This window comes from Saccopteryx leptura, chromosome 10 (assembly GCF_036850995.1).
Source record: "Saccopteryx leptura isolate mSacLep1 chromosome 10, mSacLep1_pri_phased_curated, whole genome shotgun sequence".
Lineage (NCBI taxonomy): Eukaryota > Metazoa > Chordata > Mammalia > Chiroptera > Emballonuridae > Saccopteryx > Saccopteryx leptura.
The window spans coordinates 8108108-8127780 of NC_089512.1; the positions used below are offsets into that span (position 1 = coordinate 8108108).

The window sequence follows — 19673 nt, forward strand, 5'->3', positions numbered from 1 at the left end:
AAAAGAGATCAGGATTAAGCAGTTGTAGGTCAGCATGGGCTGGAGCAGGAAGGAAGGGACAGGAGAGGAGTAGGAAGCCGTAGGTGAGCCTGGCAAGACAGGGAGATCCTATAGAGAGGCAGGTGTTCCAGGTAGGGGGAACTGCTGGTGCGAAAGGGGGCTCTGGCTAGTCTCCAAGATTCCAAGGAGCTTGGGCGATGGGTCCCTGTGTTTCTTAGAACAACTGTCCTTCCCCTAGCCTTGCTGTCTTTTATAGAGTGGGACCACCTCAGCCCACGTGGTGCTTCTGTGGTTAAGCTACAACTCCAGACACGGACCCTGTGAGTGCAGTGGTATGTTCATTTGCCAGGGCTGCCATAACAAAGTATCACAGACTGAGTGGCTTAAACAACAGAAATTAATTTTCTCACCATTCCAGAAACTGCAAGTCTGAGGTCCTGGTGTCACCAAGTTGGCTTATTGAGGCCTGACTCTGGTTTGTAGAAGAATATCTTTTCCCTGTGTCTCCACATGGCTTTCCTTCTGTGCATGCCTGTGTCCTAATCTCTTCTTGCAAGGACACCAGTCTTACTGAATAATCATACTGTACTTAATTATCTCTTTAAAGAGTCTTTCTCTTGCCTGACCGGGTGGTGGCGCAGTGGAAAGAGCGTCGGACTGGGATGTGGAGGACCCAGGTTCGAGACCCTGAGGTCGCCAGCTTGAGCACAGGCTCATCTGGTTTGAGCAAAAGCTCACCAGTCCAAGCTGGCTTGAGCAAGGGGTTACTTGGTCTGCTGAAGGCTCACGGTCAAGGCACATATGAGAAAGCAATCAATGAACAACTAAGGCAGGGGTCCCCAACTACGGCCTGCGGGCCGCATGCAGCCCCCTGAGGCCATTTATCCGGCCCCACCGCACTTCCGGAAGGGGCACCTCTTTCATTGGTGGTCAGTGAGAGGAGCACATTGACCATCTCATTAGCCAAAAGCAGGCCCATAGTTCCCATTGAAATACTGGTCAGTTTGTTGATTTAAATTTACTTGTTCTTTATTTTAAATATTGTATTTGTTCCTGTTTTGTTTTTTTACTTTAAAATAAGATATGTGTAGTGTGCATAGGGATTTGTTCATATAAAATAGTTTTTTTTTATAGTCCGGCTCTCCAATGGTCTGAGAGACAGTGAACTGGCCCCCTGTGTAAAAAGTTTGGGGACCCCGGAACTAAGATGTCACAACAAATAACTGATGATTGATGCTTCTCATCTCTCTTTGTTCCTGCCTGTCTGTCCCTATATGTCCCTCTCTCTGACTCTCTCTCTGTCTCTGTTTAAAAAAAAAAAGCCCTGGCCAGTTGGCTCAGTGGTAGAGCATCGGCCTGGCGTGTAGGAGTCCCGGGTTCAATTCCCAGGCACATAGGAGAAGCGCCCATCTGCTTCTCCACCCCTCCCCTTCTCCTTCCTCTCTGTCTCTCTCTTCCCCTCCCGCAGCCAAGGCTCCATTGGAGCAAAGTTTGCCCAGGCACTGAGGATGGCTCTGTGGACTTTGCCTCAGGCGCTAGAATGGCTCTGATTGCAGCAGAGCAACGCCCCAAGATGGGCAGAGCATCGCCCCCTGGTGTGCATGCTGGTTGGATCCCGGTCGGGCGCATGCGGGAGTCTTTCTGACTGCCTCCCCGTTTCCAACTTCAGAAAAATACAAAAAAAGAAAAAAGAAAAGAAAAGTCTTTCTCCAAATCAAGTCACATTCTGAGGTACTGGGGATTAAGATTTCTACATAGAATTGGGGGGGGGGCACAATTCAGCCCATAACACAGTCACAGTGATATGGAGGGCAATTGGTATGAGAGGCATCAAAGACCAAGAAACCCTGTACGGAGGGGAGGGGTACAATGGGTGGAGATGGACACAGCGGAAAGGAGTCTGGGGTAAGAGGTGCCCTCCTAATGCACATATTTACTCAGAAACAGGCAGAGTTGGGACTTTGGGGAAGCATAAGACTAGCTAGTACTTGGGGAAGTGTAGGCCTCATCACAAGGGGGCAGCAAACACCCATTCAGCCACGTCAGTCCGCCTCTTTTTCAAAACCGGTCACGCTTAACAGAGCCAGAAGGGCCTCAGAGACACACAGCCATCTTCCCCATTTTACCAGTGTGGGAACTGAAGACTGGGCTAGGGTGTGGACCACTCAGGTCTCTCAGCAAGTGAATGGAAGAGGCAGGTTGAGCCTGGGTCTTCTCCTTCCCAGTCCATTTATTCACCAAATATCTATTCAGTTTTGCCCTCTGCTCTGTTCTAGGCGCTGCTGGATAAAACAGGCAAAGATCTCTGCCCTCATGAGGTCACAGTTAATGATGGGAGACAGACGTTAGCACAATAAAGAATGTATGGTAAATTAGATGGCGTAACTGCTGAGGAAAGAAGGGTGGGAACATGAGGAAAGGAACATTTGCAATTTCATATCTTTTATACTGACTGATCATGGAAGACTTATTGAGAAGATAGTATTTAAGCAGAGATCTGAAGGAAGTGAAGGAGCAACCAAGGTCATAGTGAGGGGAAGAGCATTCTAGAAAGAGAATAGCAAATGCAAAGGCCCTGAGCCAAGGCTGCCGGCCAGCCTGAAGAAATCAAGGAAGCCAGAGTGGCTGAGGTGGAGTGAATATTATATAAGTATATATATGTGTGTGTGTGTGTGTGTGTGTATTTATAGATCTATAGAGAGAGAGAGAGGAGGGTGAAAATATGGTAAAATGTTAACATTTGGGGAATCTGGCCTGACCTGTGGTGGTTCAGTGGATAAAGCATTGACCTGCAATGCTGAGGTCACCAGTTCGAAACCCTGGGTTTGCCTGGTCAAGGCACATACAGGAAGCAACTACTACAAGTTGATGAAATTAGGTCAAAATAAAAAGTTAAAAGAGCCACAGCCAGGTCAAGTGTCATCCTGACATGCTGAGGTTGTGGGTTTGATCTCTGGTCAGGGCACATACAAGAATCAAGCAATGATGACATAAGTAAGTGGAACAACAAGTCAATGTTCCCCTCTCCTTTTCTCTCTCTTTCTAAAAATTAATTTAAAAAAAGTTTTTAGCCTGACCAGGCTGTGGTGCAGTGGATAGAGTATCAGCCTGGGACGCTGATGATCTAGGCTCGAAACCCAGAGGTCTCTAGCTTGAGGGCGGCCTCATCTGGCTTGAGTGTGGGCTCACCAGCTTGACATGACCCCATAGTCGCTGGCTTGAGCCCAAGGTTGCTGGCTTGAGCAAGGGGTCGTTGGCTCGGCTGGAGTCAAGTAACATGCCCTAGTCAAGGCACATATGAGAAAGCGATCGATGAGCAACTGAGGTGCCGCAACTATGAGTTGAGGCTTTTTATCTGTCTCCCTTCCTGTCTGTCCCTGCCTCCCCAAAAAAGAATGTTTTTCAGAACTTAAAGGAAATTGGTTGGTTGGAGTGTGGTCCCGAAGTGCATAACGAAGTCAGCTTTATGCTCATCAGATGAATGAGTACACATCAGACAAAGACAGTTGATGGTGAGGAGGCAGAGCCCTGTTACATTCACTGCAGATAGGGCTGTAATTGCTGCCTTCACTCTGGAAAACAGTTTGGCATTATCTTGTCAGGTTGATGCTTACATGTCCCTTGTGCCCTACTGCTGGGCACAGTTCCACTGCTGGGTGTCTGTATACCTGGAAAGACTGCCAACAAGCACCAAGAGGTGTATCCAGGAAGAAACGGGAACCTTGGAGCCCTCCTCTGATGCCACTTTCCTTGGAGGACAACCCAGAATCATTGTATTTCAAGTGGGGAAACTGAGACATGGAGAGGCAAAGAGGCCGCCAAAAGCACATGTGGGCGCTGAGGGAGGGTCAGAGGTCTGGTGTGGCAGAGGAAGGGAGAGGGGGAGAAGAAAGGGAAAGAGGGGAGGAAGCTCTCCTGGTCTCACCTGGCAGACTGGAAGCCAGGGCAAAAGGGTCCCCATTGTATCCCTTCCGGCCCAGCCACCATCCGGGCACCTGCAGCTTAGGGCGGGACTCTGAGACAGCCCCCTTCCCATTGGCCCAGAAGGAGGCTCCCATGGGAACAGCCAAGACGAAGCTGCTCAGGGATACAGCGCTCTTCTTCCCTCCAGAGCGTCCCAGGCCCTCCAAGAACCCTGGGAGCATTGGCTACTTTCGCCATAGTAAAGGCTCCGGCACGACAGGTTCACAAATATATACGCAAGGCCAGGGGCCTCTGAGGCCCGTCCACAAAACCGGAGCGCCCCCCAGCTCTCAGATGCCACTTAGCCAGTAGATGGCGCCAAGACTACAGCCTGGGCACCATTGGCTACACGAAAAGCCTGGCCGAGCAGATTTTAAATTGTGGTGTTTTTTGTTGTTGTTGTTGTTGTTCAGGACCAGGTTTAATTTCTGGATGAGAGGCACTCCTGTACCAGTGACTGTGAATGGAAAGGAGGCACCGGAGGATGTCTCCCTCCCCTACCTAGGACAAACTGCCTGGTACAGGCTGCGGAAAGGGAGGACCTTCCGGGGTAGGTGGGGCCTTCGGATTGCCTGGTTCTGGGCAGTGAGCAGTAGCACAGCCAAACATGGCAGAACTTTGAGATCTCCTGGACTTTGCAGTGAGAGCCTGGAGACTGGTAGCCCCCCCAGGGAAGTGCCAAACCTGCTGTGTGAGGGGTGAGGTCAACTGTGGGACTCAGATGCCAGGGCCTTGCTAAACACCATTTCTGTGTCTGTGGGTCCTGTGGCAACTTGTGTCCACATTGCTGGTTCTGGAACATTAGGTCTGGGTCCCCATCGGATCATTGGGGTCACAACCACTTTCTCTACCCCACTTAGGCAAGGGCTAAGGGTCCTGTAATCTCTGCCTTCCTCCTGACCACCCCATTGGAGCAAGAGGTAAGCTGAGGCCCAAGAAAGGCAGAGGCTTGCCCAAGGGCACACCGGGCTTCTTTCTTCATAGTCTTCTGGCCCTTGTGAAAGCTTTTTGCTTCAACCTTCTTCTCAAAGAGGCACGGAAGCTATGGGGACATTCAGAAGGAGCTGCAGACAGCAGCCTGTGCTGCTGGCTGAGTAAAGCATTGTGGCGTGAAGCCGCTCACCTGAAGGGGACCTCTTGCCTCCTGCGGGTTGGGGGCCTTTTCCCTGATGTCCACTTCCTGCTCCCTGGTTCCTCCAGCCACCCTCCAGGGCCTCACCCACCCCCAGCCCCAACCTCAGGCCCAGGGTCAAATTGCCTACAGGGAGGGTCTTGGAGAAACCTCTTGCCGAACACCAGGAATCCTACCCTTGCTCTCTGCAGTTCAGCTCCAGCAGATGGGGACAAGACCCACAGACCCCCCACTGAGGGCAGAGTGGCATGCTGGTTGCCACTGCCCTTGACTGGTAGCCTAGCACCTCCCAGAACCTCCACTTTCCAGCTCTGTGTCTTGGCCCCGTTCCTAACCTCCTAGTGACTAAACATCCTCATCTGAAAAATTAGCTTAACAGCTATCTCCTACTCAGAGCCTGCAGGGGTTCAGAGCTCAGTGCTGCTGACAGTCTCAGGTACATCCGGAGCCTCACTGCCCTAAAAGCCACCACACCTGAGGCTTCCTCTGCCTCATGTGTTGGCCCAGGTCATCCACCCACATTACCTTTAATCCTCTCCCCACTGTGACAAGGTGAGAGTTGCTATGTCTTGCTTTGCAGGTAAGGCACTGAATCCTATCCCAGGGAGACTGATTCAAAACTGTTGGGAAAGTGGCAGAGGTAGGATTTGAACTCAGGTCTATGGGATTCTGAAGCTGAGGCAGAGCTTCCACAGTTGTACCCTGAGGCACAAGTTTTTTTGTTTGTTTGTTTTTACAGAGACAGAGAGTCAGAGAGAGGGACAGACAGGGACAGACAGGAATGGAGAGAGATGAGAAGCATCAATCATTAGTGTTTCGTTGCAACACCTTAGTTGTTCATTGATTGCCTTCTCATATGTCCCTTGACCACGGGCCTTCAGCAGACCAAGTAACCCCTTGCTCGAGCCAGCGACCTTGGGTCCAAGCTGGTGAGCTTTGCTCAAACCAGATGAGCCCGTGCTCAAGCTGGCTACTTCGGGGTCTTGAACCTGGGTCCTCCATATCCCAGTCCGACGCTCTATCCACTGCGCCACCGCCTGGTCAGGTGGCACAAGTTATTGAAGGATTTTTGTAGAGCTATAATAGAGCTTGAGTAGCCTGACCTGTGGTGGCGCAGTGGATAAAGCATCGACCTGGAACGCTGAGGTCGCTGGTTCAAAACCCTGGGCTTGCCTGGTCAAGGCACATATGGGAGTTAATGCTTCCTGCTCCTCCCCCTTCTCTCTCTCTCTCTCTCTCTCTCTTTCTCTCTCTCCTCTCTAAAAATTAATAAAAAAGAAAAGAAAAGAAAAAAAATTAAAAAAAATTATAATAGAGCTTGACCTTTTGAACTTGTACTCTGTAAAGTCTTAACTGTCAACAAAACCCACCTTGCCCTGGCCAGTGGCACAGTGGATAGAGCATCGTCCCGGAGCACCGAAGTCACTGGTTCCATCCTGGAATCACAGGCTCGATCCCAAGGGCACCAGCTCAACCCCAAGGTCACTAGTTCAAGCCTCAGGGCATGTATGAGAAGCAATCAATCGGTGCACAACTAAGTGGAACAATGAGTTGATGCCTCTCTCTCTCTCTCTCTGTCAAAGAAAAAAAGGAACACCTCACTTTTTTCAACTTCAGTGCCCCACACCTAAGTTTTCAGGCCTGAATACTCCCTTTCAACATCAAACTTTGGATGTGTCATAGAGTCTTATGGTTTGATGGGATCATAAAGGCTACATGGTCTGTCCCTACCTCTTTCCATTGGGTACCTAAGTCCTACATTGGTAGCAATGTCATGTTGCAAGTAAAGTCCACTCAAACTCGCTTAAACTATAATGTCCAGATGCCCTCCACCTTCATGCAAAGTGTGACCCAGCAGCTCAATGATGTCATAAGGATATCTCTCTCTCTCTCTCCTCTCTGCCTTCTGTGGTAACCTAAGGGGCCTGCCTTGCATCCCAATATTTCTTTGTTGCATCTGGTCACATTTTCTTGGTTATTTCCAGGAGAAGAAAAAAGTGCCTGGCATTCCCACCAAAAGTTCTGAGATGTATTCTAAGTGGACCAGCTTAATCACATGCACACCCTGAACCAATCAGCAATGGTGGTGTGGAGATGGAAGTCACTGGCTGACTTAGACTAAGTCAAGGGATCCTCTCCCAGATCCTCAAAGGGAAATTGGGCCTGATCGGATAGGAGGAGGGGTAGAGAAAATGAATGCTGGCGAGACCAGGCATGCAGTGGCCCCTAGTCTCCAACTTCCCTGCTCAGTGGTTGTCCAGACTCAGTTCAATGTCTCCCAGGCCACCTCTGCCATGCTGGACTCCACCTGTTGTCAAGAGGCCTTTCTTGTTGACATGTCTCCTCTTAGGAGTCCTATCCTTGGTCCTGGCTCCATCATGAGGCCATAGGAACAATCCAGATCTCTTGTTCAGGGTAGCCTGTCAGAAGCAGAGCAGAGAGTCAAGGTCTCCTTGTTACTCTTCTCCAGGGAAAGCCTCCCAGTTTCTCATCATTATACAAAGGACTCAGTGGTGTAACTGGGACAAGTTTCCTAACTTTTCCAGGCCTCCTTTTGCTCCGCTGTCACTGCTGAGGACAATCTGAGCTGAACCTGCTGAGGAGCCATGGAAGAGGGATCTGCAAAGTCCCCAAGCAGACATTCTACAGCATCTAAAGCCTTGGTTTCAGTGGAGGCTCCCACGCCCCCATGGAAATTTGAAACATTTTAATATTAAAAGAGATGTGGACAGTTCAACAATACAAGGACAAATAACTCAATTTATTTTTATTTATTTATTTTTGTACTTTTCTGAAGTTGGAAACGGGGAGGCAGTCAGACAGACTCCCGCATGCGCCCAACCGGGATCCACCCAGTATGCCTACCAGGGGGTGATGCTCTGCCCATCTGGGGCATTGCTCTGTTGCAACCAGGGCCACTCTAGCGCCTGAGGCAGAGGCCACGGAGCCATCCTCAGCGCCCAGGCCGACTTTGCTCCAATGGAGCCTTGGCTGTAGGAGGGGAAGAAAGAGACAGAGAAGAAGGAGAGGGGGAGGGGTGGAGAAGCAGATGGGCGCTTCTCCTGTGTGCCCTGGCCGGGAATCGAACCCGGGACTCTTACACACCAGGCTGATGCTCTACAACTGAGCCAACCGGCCAGGGCTAAATAACCCAATTTAAAAATGCACAAAACACCTGACTACAGATTTCTTCAAAGATTTACAAATGGACTATAAGCACACAAAAAAAAGATACTCAGGCCCTGGCCGGTTGGCTCAGTAGTAGGGCGTCAGCCTGGTGTGCAGGAGTCCCAGGTTCGATTCCCGGCCAGGGCACACAGGAGAAGCGCCCATCTGCTTCTCCTCCCCTCCCCCTCTCCTTCCTCTCTGTCTTTCTTCCCCTCCTGCAGCCAAGGTTCCACTGGAGCAAAGTTTGCCCGGGCGCTGAGGATGGCTCTGTGGCCTCTGCCTCAGGCGCTAGAATAGCTCTGATTGCGGCAGAGCGATGCCACAAGAGGGGCAGAGTATCACCCCCTGGTGGGCATACCGGGTGGATCCCGGTCGGGCGCATGCGGGAGTCTGTCTGACTGCCTCCCTGTTTCCAGTTTCGGAAAAATAAAAAAAATAAAAAAAATAAAAAAAGATACTCAACATTATTAGTCATTAGAGAAATGCAAATCAACACCACAATGGAATAGCACTTCATACCCGCCAGATGGGAGTAATAAAAAAGATAGACAAAGCAAGTGATGGCAAGGATGTAAAGATAGTGAAACCCTCACAGATAGCTGGTGAATATAAAAAATGGTACAGGCTCTTTGGAAAACAGTTTGGTAATTCCTCAAAAATGTAAACATAGAGTTAACACACAACCTAGAAATTCCATCTATCTATCTATCTATCTATCTCTTCAAAAAAACTGAAAACAGCCTGGCCTGTGGTGGTGCAGTGGATAAAGCGTTGACCTAGAACGCTGAGGTCGCCGGTTCAAAACCCTGGGCTTGCCTGGTCAAGGCACATATGGGAGTTGATGCTTCCTGCTCCTCCCTTCCCCTTCTCTCTCTCTCACTCTCTCTCCTCTCTAAAGATTAATAATAATAAAAAAAAACAAAAAAACAAAACTGAAAACATATGCTCACACAAAAACTTGTATGTGAATAGTCATAGTGGCATTATTCATAATAGCAAAAATGTACTTATTTTTGTCTATCAACTGATGAATGGATAAACAAAATATAGTATCTCCATACAATGGAATATAATTCAGCCATAAAAAAGAATGAGGTGCCCTGGCCGGTTGGCTCAGCGGTAGAGCGTTGGCCTGGCGTGCGGGGGACCCAGGTTCGATTCCCGGCCAGGGCACATAGGAGAAGCGCCCATTTGCTTCTCCATCCCCCCCCTCCTTCCTCTCTGTCTCTCTCTTCCCCTCCCGCAGCCAAGGCTCCATTGGAGCAAAGATGGCCCGGGCACTGGGGATGGCTCCTTGGCCTCTGCCCCAGGCGCTAGAGTGGCTCTGGTCGCCCCTGGTGGGCGTGCCGGGTGGATCCCAGTCGGGCGCATGCGGGAGTCTGTCTGACTGTCTCTCCCTGTTTCCAGCTTCAGGGAAAAAAAAAAAAAAGAATGAGGTACCAATCCATGCCACAACATGGATGAACCTTGAAAACATGCTAAGTGAATGAGTCAGGCACAAAATGACACATAGCATACAATTCCATTTGTATGAAATACCAAGGATAGGCAAATCTATAAAGACAGAAAGTAGATTCGTGGTCGCTAGGGGCTGAGGAGAGGGGGGACAGGGGGCGTGACTGCTAATGGGCACAAGGTTTCTTTTGGGGGTGTTGAAAATGTTCCGAATTGTACTCTTTAAAACAATGAATTTTACAAAATCCCCCCCAGTTGAGAACCGTTGCTTAACTGCTGCAGAGAACTGCACAGCGTGTGTCCATCTTTCCGTATTCACACTCCTTGTGGACCTACGATAGACCCAGGACCAGCTGCAGCAGAATCGCATTCTTCAGCTGAGAACCTATGATGAACACGGTCACCCACCAATAAATGGGTCCGTACTCCAATAAGCAGTAGCAGTATTCCGTGAATAGACACGCCCCAATTACACTAAACGACCCCCTCTAGACGCATACTGGGGTTGCTTCTAACTTCTCGCCATTATACAGCATGCCTGCAGAGACTGGGGTGTCCGAGGACGAGTGGGGCCCGTGGAGGACAGCTCCACGCTCTGCTCCTCCTGCACCCTTTGGCTCTGACCTTCCCAGCTCTACCCTTAGGAGGAAGTATCATGAGCTGCTCTGTGCCTTGGTTTCCCCACCGGGGGGCTGTCATGGGAACACCCAGTAGTTGCTCTCCTTCCCCGTTTCTGAGTCTTGTTCAGGAGAAGCCCCACAACCAAGGGCAGGTTGGGAAGTTAACAGGCAGAGCCTCGGGAATGATGGAGCCAAGGGAAAATGGGAGCCCTTGGAAGATGGTGAGGCTCTTGCTGATCCCCTTCTAGGCTGCTGCTGGGGCGGACTATCCCAACAGCTAGGAATCCTTACAAGTCCTCTCCGGGACAGCCTTGTCTGCAGGGAGTGGCCAAGACAAGGTGGAGAGTGAGGGTCTCTCCAGAGAGGGTGTTGCCTTCACAGCCATGAGGGACCATGAGCCATGGATTGTCAGATCGTATGATTTTATTTTTTTTTTCAAAGTCAGGAACCAAGATTTTTAAAGGTTGATGCCAATTTTTTTAAATGAATGTACCATTGCCCTGGCTGGATAGCTCAGTTGGCTGGGGTGGTCAGGACACATATAGAAACAGATCGATATTTGTCTTTCTCTCTCTTTCCCTTCCTCTCTCTCTAAAATCAATAAATAAATTTAAAAGAACGTATGTAACATTGTGGATGTCAACCTGGGTACAGCTTCAGATTGGGTCATCCCTTTGTGCCTTCGGTTGAGGAACTGTCATATACAGAATTCATAATCTGGAAGGCTGTTTGCGATCAAACCAGACCAGCCAGGCAGAGACAGCACGAAATTCTGGAGTGTCAAAGCTGGAGGCAGCTTCCTCGTAGCACAGGTGGGGACACTGAGACCCAGAGTGAAGGGACTTGTTCAATATCACACAAGTCTCCCGCCCCCAAGTTCAGGGCTCTCACCTCACTCCTAGACCCTGACCTGTGGCCCAAACCTACTTGTTTTTTAGTGTAAGGCCACAGGCCGCCACCATCATGGCCATTCACATGCAGGTTCACATTAAATTTGGGCAGACAGTAAAGAAACAGTGGAGCCAAAAAATGGTGGGCCATTCTTTTTATTAAAATCTTACACTGGCCGATGAGCAAACAAACACACAGGGAAACACTTCCCTCTTCATTCAGAGCTCCCAAAGCTACTGACACATTTTCCGGTTCCACAACCAGGAGACTCTTCTCCAGTTCCTCCTAGAATCAAAGGCCTCGACTCATTTAAAAGGACAAGTTTCCTGTTTAAGCATTTTGAAATTAGTTCTCTGAACAAAAAGTATCTTAAGCAATTGTTCCCCCTGGCTATATTAATCAGGAATAAAACCAGTTTAAAAATAAAGAAAATATTAGGCCACGGTTTTTTTTTGTTTTGTTTTGTTTTGTTTTTGTATTTTTCCGAAGCTGGAAACGGGGAGGCAGTCAGACAGACTCCCGCATGCGCCCGACCAGGATCCACCCGGCAAGCCCACCAGGGGGCGATTCTCTGCCCATCTGGGGCGTCGCTCTGTCGTGGCCAGAGCCACTCTAGCACCTGCGGAAGAGACCAAGGAGCTATCCCCAGCGCCCGGGCCATCTTTTGCTCCAATGGAGCCTTGGCTGCGGGAGGGGAAGAGAGAGACAGAGAGGAAGAAGAGGGGGAGGGGTGGAGAAGCAGATGGGCACTTCTCCTGTGTGCCCTGGCCGGGAATTGAACCCGGGACTTCTGCACGCCAGGCCGACGCTCTACCACTGAGCCAACCAGCCAGGGCCAGGCCACAGTTTTAATACATAAAGATACCTAGCCTGACCTATGATGGCGCAGTGGATAGAACATTGACTTGGAATGCTGAGGTCACCAGTTCGAAGCCCTGGGCTTGCCCGTTCAAGGTGCATACTAGAAGCAACAAAAAGTCAATGCTTCCTGTTACTCCTCTTTGCCTTTCTCTTTCTCTCTCTCACTCTCCTCTCTCTAAAATCAATAAAAATGAAATCTTTCAAAGGCCTCACCAGTCTCAACAGAGCTCACAAAGTCCCTCAGCTCTGGTTCCCTACCTGCACATCTTCTCTTCTCTGCCATCAAGGCTTTCTCTCTGCAAAACTGGCTTCTTCTCTGCTCTTTTCAAAACTTCCTGGCGTGAAAATCTCTCCTCCAGCACACATCAGCAAGGCAATGGCCCTTCCCAAGCAGGAAGGTAATTTGCAATTTCACAGACATATATTACCTGCCTGGCGCTTGCCCAGTGACATTTTGTAACAATAAAAGTAAGCAGACTTGAAAAATCACATTTTACAAACTCATTTGCCCAATACTTAGCCAATGGTATTTCGAAACATTGGCCAACAGCGGATGTCTGTCAAAGGCCCCTTTCAGGAAGGCACCAGCCCTGTGTGTCACCAGAAGTCCTTGGGCAAGGCAGCCCGAGAAGCACCTAAAAGGGACAGCAAGGGGCAGTGGATCAGAGAAGGAACAATGGCAGGGGCCTGGAGGGTACTCGTGCTGGTGGCAGGCTTGGCAGCAATGGCCTCTGTGGCCCAAAGCCAGCAGAGCCACAGGCAGATTGCCGTCCAGGTCTTGGAGACTATCAACGACGGGCAATCACAAGGACAACCCCTGTTCCGCCTGGTGGAGGTCATGCCACTGCCGAGTCCGGTGAGTGTCCACGGGCCCAGGCCAGGGAAGCTGTAGCATCTATCCTTTAGCAACCTGTGAGGACAGCAGGCAGGTAAGAATGCCTGGCTTGACTGACATTAGCTTTTCTTGCTATTATTACAATGTTTCTCCCAGTTCTTTGCCACAGGAAGGTAAGAAAGGACCGTAATCTCTGGCCGGACAGCTGGCTAGCTGGGAGACTTGGGCCTTTACCCAGGCGTGAAATGTGGAGTCTGGGAATCTAGCCTGCATCCAGGCCCTGGGCGTGAAGGAATCTACAGAGCTGTCTCCAAGGACAGACAGGAAAGGGATTGGCCTCCCCAGAGCCTCCCCAGGGGCGTCCAGTGTCCCCTTTCCTCCCCATCACCTCTCTTCCGGTAGCTGAGCGTGCAAGGCTGGTATCCTTATTCATATTTCACAGAAGAGGAAATTGAGGGGCAAAGACAGGAAATGACCCCTCAAGATCGACAGCTATGATGTGGTATCTTTAGTTTCCGAAAGCTCCACACACCTTATATCTCTGCTGAGGCCACTTAGGAAGCCCCTGGTTTTGGTGGCAAGTGCAGACCTCGGCTCAGCCCCTCCCAGCTTGTAACTGCGGCCTCCCTGTGCCTTTGCTCCCCCCTCTGTAAAAGGGAGATGGTCAGGAGTTTTCACTTGCTTCTTCTGTAGGATCCCAACACCAAGCGGCTCCAGTTCAGAATTAAAGAGACAGTGTGCCTTGCAGGACAGCGGAGGAGACAGACCCGACCGTGTGCCTTCAGGAGGGGTGGGGTGAGTCTCTCTGCCCAGGGACAGGATGTCCTATCCTCTCTCTGCCTCAAGGGTGGGGCTGTGCATTCCTTCACCTCCACCCACCTCACCTGGCCATGTGAAGTTTCACTGTAGAAGCCTTTTTAAAAACCGGTTTTTCCCTTATTGCTTTCTCCTCCTATAAATTATTCTCAATCCTTATTATAAAAGCAACACATGCTAAAACTTACTAAAATGAAAAAGAGCAAAGCGGGACCATCATGCAACTAAGATGACCGCTTTTATAAAATTAGAAAAAAACCACATTTTATGATGGCAAATGAACAAATTGTGGAGAAGCAAAATAAAATAAGGTAAAAATGTCCCGCAATCCCACTACTTGGGGACTGCCAACAGCCATGGGTGTGTCCTCCTCTGTGTCTTTTTTTATGTACCCACAAATTTTAAACAAATGGACTCCCTTCAGGCATGTTAATTCGAGGATGGTCATTCCCACTGAGTAACTAACAAGAACATCCTTACCTTGATGATGGATGAGCATCTAGTCCTCTTGGGTTCTTCCCAGTGGTGGCCTTTCCCTGGCCCTGGGGTAGTCCTCAGCTTGCAGCTCCGGTTTGGGAGGACGAGGGACATGCTGGGTGGGTTGTGGGGTAGGCACATTCAGCAAAGCGCTTCCAGCCGCTGTGATCACTGCCCCGCAGGAGGAGCGAACCTGTACCACCAGCTTCTCCACGTCAGATAGTGCCGGCGCCCAGGGACTCAGCTGCATCTCAAACAACAAGGTAAGCCATTGCCTTGGGCCTCAGTTTCCTCATCTGGAGAATGGGGCCGATGTGGCTGTCCTCAGTGAATGAAAGTGGTCAGGCGGGATCTTGAGGATGGGAGGTTGTCTGGCAGGAAGGAAGGGGAGGAGAGGCTGGTGGTGGGGGCTGGGAAGGGCTGGGAGGGGCACTTTGCCTTCCCAGGCAGGACACTGGCTCTGCTCTGGGCCCAAAATACTCCTTGGAAACCGACCCACCTCCCAATGCCCACATTAGGGGAAACTGAAACTGGAGGTGGAGCGTCCTGGCCAGTGAGTCCCAAAGTCCAGGCCTGTCCAGACTGGTCTCTGAATGGAAGAGCCTGACTGGGGACCACCGCCAGCACCATCACCCATGTTGCTGCCTGGACAGAGGGGCCATGGGCAGGACAGGAAATGAGGTGTGACAATCAGTGAGGGAGATGGGAGTGACCACCCAGCATCACTTCTGCAGGTCGCCCAGAGGAATAATTCTGCTACATCCGCTGTGGCAGCTGCTTCGGAGGTTGACCTCTCCCAGCTGCCACCCAATGTCAGGGAAATGTATGAGAAAGCCAAGAATGACATCATCTCCGGTATCCTGAGGAATTTCTAGGGCTGGAGAAGGGGAGACCCCACATCCCCACCACAACCTCTTTCCACCCACCCACTCTCTGCTACCCTCAGTAACCCTTTCCTACATAGTCCGAGCCCATCCGCACACCTCTGCTTTTACACACCTGCTTCCATCTGCCTGTAATTCCTGCCCCTTCTATGTCTGTGAATCCTACTCATCTTTCAAAGCACAGTACCAAAGTCACCTCCTCCAGGAAGCCTCCCTGCTTTCCCCCAGGCAGAAGTGTTCTTGCCTCATCAGAGCATTCATGATCCTCAAAACATGCTGGCATTACTTGCTGTGTCCCCAGAGAGACAGCACTGTGGGTGCTCACAGATGAGGCCTCCAGAGCCAGCTGCTGGTGGCTGTGGAATGAGTTTCTCAATGAGGTCCTCCTGCCAGGGCAGTACCTTATGTGCAGGGCCCTGAGCACCCCTGTTCCTGCCCCACCACTGTGACAATAAATGTCCCTTCATATAGGCAAGCACTTCCAAGGGGGGTCAGCCCATCCTCTGGTGAGAACCACAGCAGAGAGCCTCAATAAAATATTTCTGAAATAAATGATTACATGAGTGAGTGAATGAATAGTGTAGAGCTGGACTGACTGAATTTGGGGTGAGGAGACCAAGGAAGCAGGCCCTGGGGGCAACTCCACGGTGCATCATGGAACCCGTGGGTCCGAAGGTCAGGACAGGGACGATGGAGAGGAATATGGGATGAGGGTGGAGGGGGCCATCGGAGGCTCAGGAAGGTGGAGTGATCTGCCCCAGCCTCTTCAGCTGCCTTAAGTTTCTTTATGCCTCATTCTTTATCACAAAGCTCCAGGCAGAACCTCTGCCTGAACCCCAGACTTACATATCAGACTGCCTCCTGCAGAGAGGAAGGGAGCAATCCCATCTATGACAGCATAAAAATATTTAGGAACATTTTTTTTTTTAGAAACTTCATTAAAAAAGAAAGATTTTATTTATTCATTTTAGAGAGGGGGGAGAGAGGGAGGGGAGGAGCAGAAAGCATCAACTCCCATATGTGCCTTGACTGGGCAAGCTCAGGATTTCGAACCGGCGACCTCAGTGTTCCAGGTCGACACTTTATCCACTGCGTCGCCACAGGTCAGGCTTTAGGAACATTTTAAGAAGAGAAGTGCAAACCTTGCACACTGAAAATAACAAAATATTGCTGATAGAAATCAAGGAAGATCTAAACAAATGATAAACATTCTATGCTCGTGGATTAGAAGACTTCTTATTTTCAAGATGGTAATTCTCCCCAAATTGATCTATAAGTCAACACACTATCTATTTAAACCCCAGAAGGCACTTCCGTATAAGCAAGCTGATCATAAAGGTTATATGGGAGTGCAGTGCACCTAAAATAGTCAAGAGAATTTTGAAAAAGAACCAAGTTTGGTGGACTTACATTATCCAATTTTAAGACTTACTTTGGAGATGGAAAAATCAATACCATATAATCAGTGAGGTATTGACTCAGAGACAAGCCTATTAGATCAATGGAACAGAACTGAGAGTCTAGAAATAAACTTACATTTATAGTTAACTGATTTCAACAAAGGCACCAAAGCAATTCAGTGGAGAAAGAGAAGTCTTTCCAACAAATGTGCTGAGATAAATAGATATCCATGCCCAAAGAGATGAATTTAAAAAGCTAAACTCCAAAGGGATCACCACCTATTTAAGTGCTAACATTATAAAACCTCTAGAAGAATTTCCTCATGGCCTTGGTTTGGGCAAAAGTTTCTTAAGATATGACACTAAATCATAATCCAAAAAAGAACTAATAAAACTATACTTCAAAATTTTAAAACTTCTACAATTCAAAAGAAAGCATTAAGAAAATGAGAAGATTAGCTGGGAGAAATATTTGCAAATAATACACCTGATAAAAGATTTATATCCAGAATATGTAAAGAATTCATATAACTCATTAATAAGATCTAATTTAAAAATGGGCAAATTTGAGTAGGTATTTCACCAAAGATATGCAAATGGCTAACAGGACATGAAAAGATACTCAAAATTATTAATTGGTAAAGAAATGAGAATTAAACCACAGTGAGATATCACTTCACATTCACTAGAATGGCTATAACCAAAGAGAGAGAATTCCAGGAATTGAAATGATGTGAAGAACCTTGAACCCTCATCCATTGCTGAGAGGGGTGTAAAATGGTACAGCAACTATGGAAAAGCTTATCAGGTTTTCTCTCTCTCTCTCTCTCTTTTTTTTTTTTAGTAAGAGAAGGGGAGGCAGAGACAGATTTCCACATACCCTGACTGGGATCCACCCGGTAAGGCCACTAGGGGGCAATGCTCTGCCTATCTGGGGCCCTTGCTCCATTGCAACTGAAGCCATTTTTTAGTGCCTGAGGCAGAGGCCATGGAGCCATCCTCAGTGCCCGGGGCCAACTCACTCCAATCAAGCCATGGCTGCAGGAGGGGAGGAGGAGAGAGAGACAGAAGCAAGAGGAGGAGGGGGTGGAGTAGAGAAGAGCTTCTCCTCTGTGCCCAGACTGGAAATTGAACCCGGGACATCCACATGCTGGGCTGACACTACCACTGAGCCAACCGGCCAGGGCCTATCAGTTATCTTAAAAAGTTAAACTTATCAAATGACCCAACAATTCTATTCCTAGGAGTCTACCAAAGAGGAATGAAAACACATCCAAAAGACTTGTATATCATAGCAGTATTATTCATAATGGCCCCAAACTGGAAACAATCTAAATATCCATCACTATTTAGTGGAAGAAAATAGATAAAATGTGGCATATTCACATGCTCGAAAACTATTCAGGAACAAGAAAAGAAACAAGCTACTGATACATTCTACAATGTGGACAAAACTGAAAAATTCTAAAAAAAAGAAGCCAGAGCCCTGGGAAGGTAGCTCAGTTGGTTAGAGGGCTGTCAAATGTTTCTCTCTCTTTTTCTCCTTTCACCTCTCTCTTAAAAACAAAAAATCAATATATATTTTTTTTTTGTATTTTTCTGAAGCTGGAAACGGGGAGGCAGCCAGACAGACTCCCGCATGCGCCTGACCGGGATCTACCCGGCATGCCCACCAGGGGGCGATGCTCTGCCCATCTGGGGTGTAGCTCTGTTGCAACCAGAGCCATTCTAGCGCCTGAGGCAGAGGCCATAGAGCCATCCTCAGCGCCCGGGCCAACTTTGCTCCAATGGAGCCTTGGCTGCAGGAGGGGAAGAGAGAGACAGAGAGGAAGGAGAGGGGGAGGGGTGGAGAAGCAGATGGGCGCTTCTCCTGTGTGCCCTGGCCGGGAATCGAACCCAGGACTCCTGCACGCCAGGCCGACGCTCTACCACTGAGCCAACCAGCCAGGGCTAGTAATTTTTTTTAAAAAAGAAGCCAGACACAAACGACCACATATTGTACGAGTCCATTTATTTTTTATTTTATTATTTATTTATTTATTTTTGTGTTTGTATTTTTCCGAAGTTAGAAGTGAGGAGGCAGTCAGACAGACTCCCACATGTACCTGACCAGGATCCATTCGGCATGCCCACTAGCGGGCAATGCTCTGCCCATCTGGGGCATTGCTCCATTGCAATTGGAGCCATTCTAGCGCCTGAGGCAAAGGCCATGGAGCCATCCCCAGCACCCGGGCCACCTTTGCTCCAATGGAACCTTGGCTGCGGGAGGAGAAGAGAGAGATAGAGAGGAAGGAGAGGGGGAGGGTGGCGAAGCAGATGGGCACTTCTCCTGTGTGCCCTGACTGGGAATCGAACCCGGGACTTCCACACACCGGGCCGACACTCTACCACTGAGCCGACCGGCCAGGGCCTTTATTTTATTTTTTCAAGCAAGGTAGAGAGAAAGGGAGAAAGATGAGAAGCATTAACTCAGGGATGCATCACTTTAGTTGTTCACTGATCACCTCTCATATGTGTCTTGATGGGAATGGTGGGGGGGGGGGTGGAACTCAAGCCGAGTCAGTGACCTCTTGCTCAAGCCAGCCACCACAGGATCATTTCGGTGATTCCACGCTCAAGCTGGTGACCCTGTGCTCAAGCCGGTGACCTCAGGGTTTTGAACTTGGGACCTCAGCATCCCATGTCGATGCTCTATCTGCTGTGCTACCACCAGTCAGGCTGTATGATTCCATTTATATGAAATGTCCAGAATAGGCAAATCTAGAAAACAGCAGAACGGTGGCTGCCTGAGGATGACTGACTTCACACAGGCAAGAGAGAAGAGGGAACTTTTGGGAATGATGAAAATATTCCAAAATAGGATAGTGGTAATGGTTGCACAACTCTGAACATTTATGAAAAATCACTGCATTGCATACTTAAAATGGGTGAATGTTAAGGGATGTAAATTATAACTCAGTAAAACTTTAAAAATCAGTGATGCAAAACAGAGGCAGATTAGGGAAGCATGACTAAGCAAACTTGGAATGTGGATGTACCTGACTGTCCTCAAGTTCTAAAAAAAAGTAATTGCACCTCTTCTTTGTGCCCCGTGCTGGGTGCACAATAATGGAGAGCCTCCAGGAGCTTACCATCCACACAGGACGAGCAGACAGGCCACTGCTCTGGTGA

General features: G+C 49.1%; 1 protein-coding gene across 1 annotated transcript; it reads left to right on the forward strand.

Moving 5' to 3' along the window:
* The first annotated feature begins 12598 nt into the window (after positions 1 to 12598).
* Positions 12599 to 15657, forward strand: LOC136382426 (15 kDa protein B-like). Its single transcript, XM_066351655.1, has 4 exons — positions 12599 to 12946; positions 13619 to 13720; positions 14401 to 14476; positions 14951 to 15657. The coding sequence occupies exons 1-4, from the start codon at positions 12614 to 12616 to the stop codon at positions 15091 to 15093; spliced, it is 654 nt and encodes a 217-aa protein (XP_066207752.1). The 5' UTR covers positions 12599 to 12613; the 3' UTR covers positions 15094 to 15657.
* The last annotated feature ends 4016 nt before the right edge of the window (positions 15658 to 19673 follow it).

Excerpts from the sequence above, each read along its gene's own strand:
- LOC136382426 (XM_066351655.1), top strand. The coding sequence starts at position 12,614 with ATGGTATTTCGAAACATTGGCCAACAGCGGATGTCTGTCAAAGGCCCC. Across the intron at positions 13,721-14,400 it reads GTGCCTTCAGGAGGGGTGGG|GAGGAGCGAACCTGTACCAC; the intron begins GTGAGTCTCTCT and ends ACTGCCCCGCAG. Across the intron at positions 14,477-14,950 it reads ACTCAGCTGCATCTCAAACA|AGGTCGCCCAGAGGAATAAT; the intron begins ACAAGGTAAGCC and ends CATCACTTCTGC.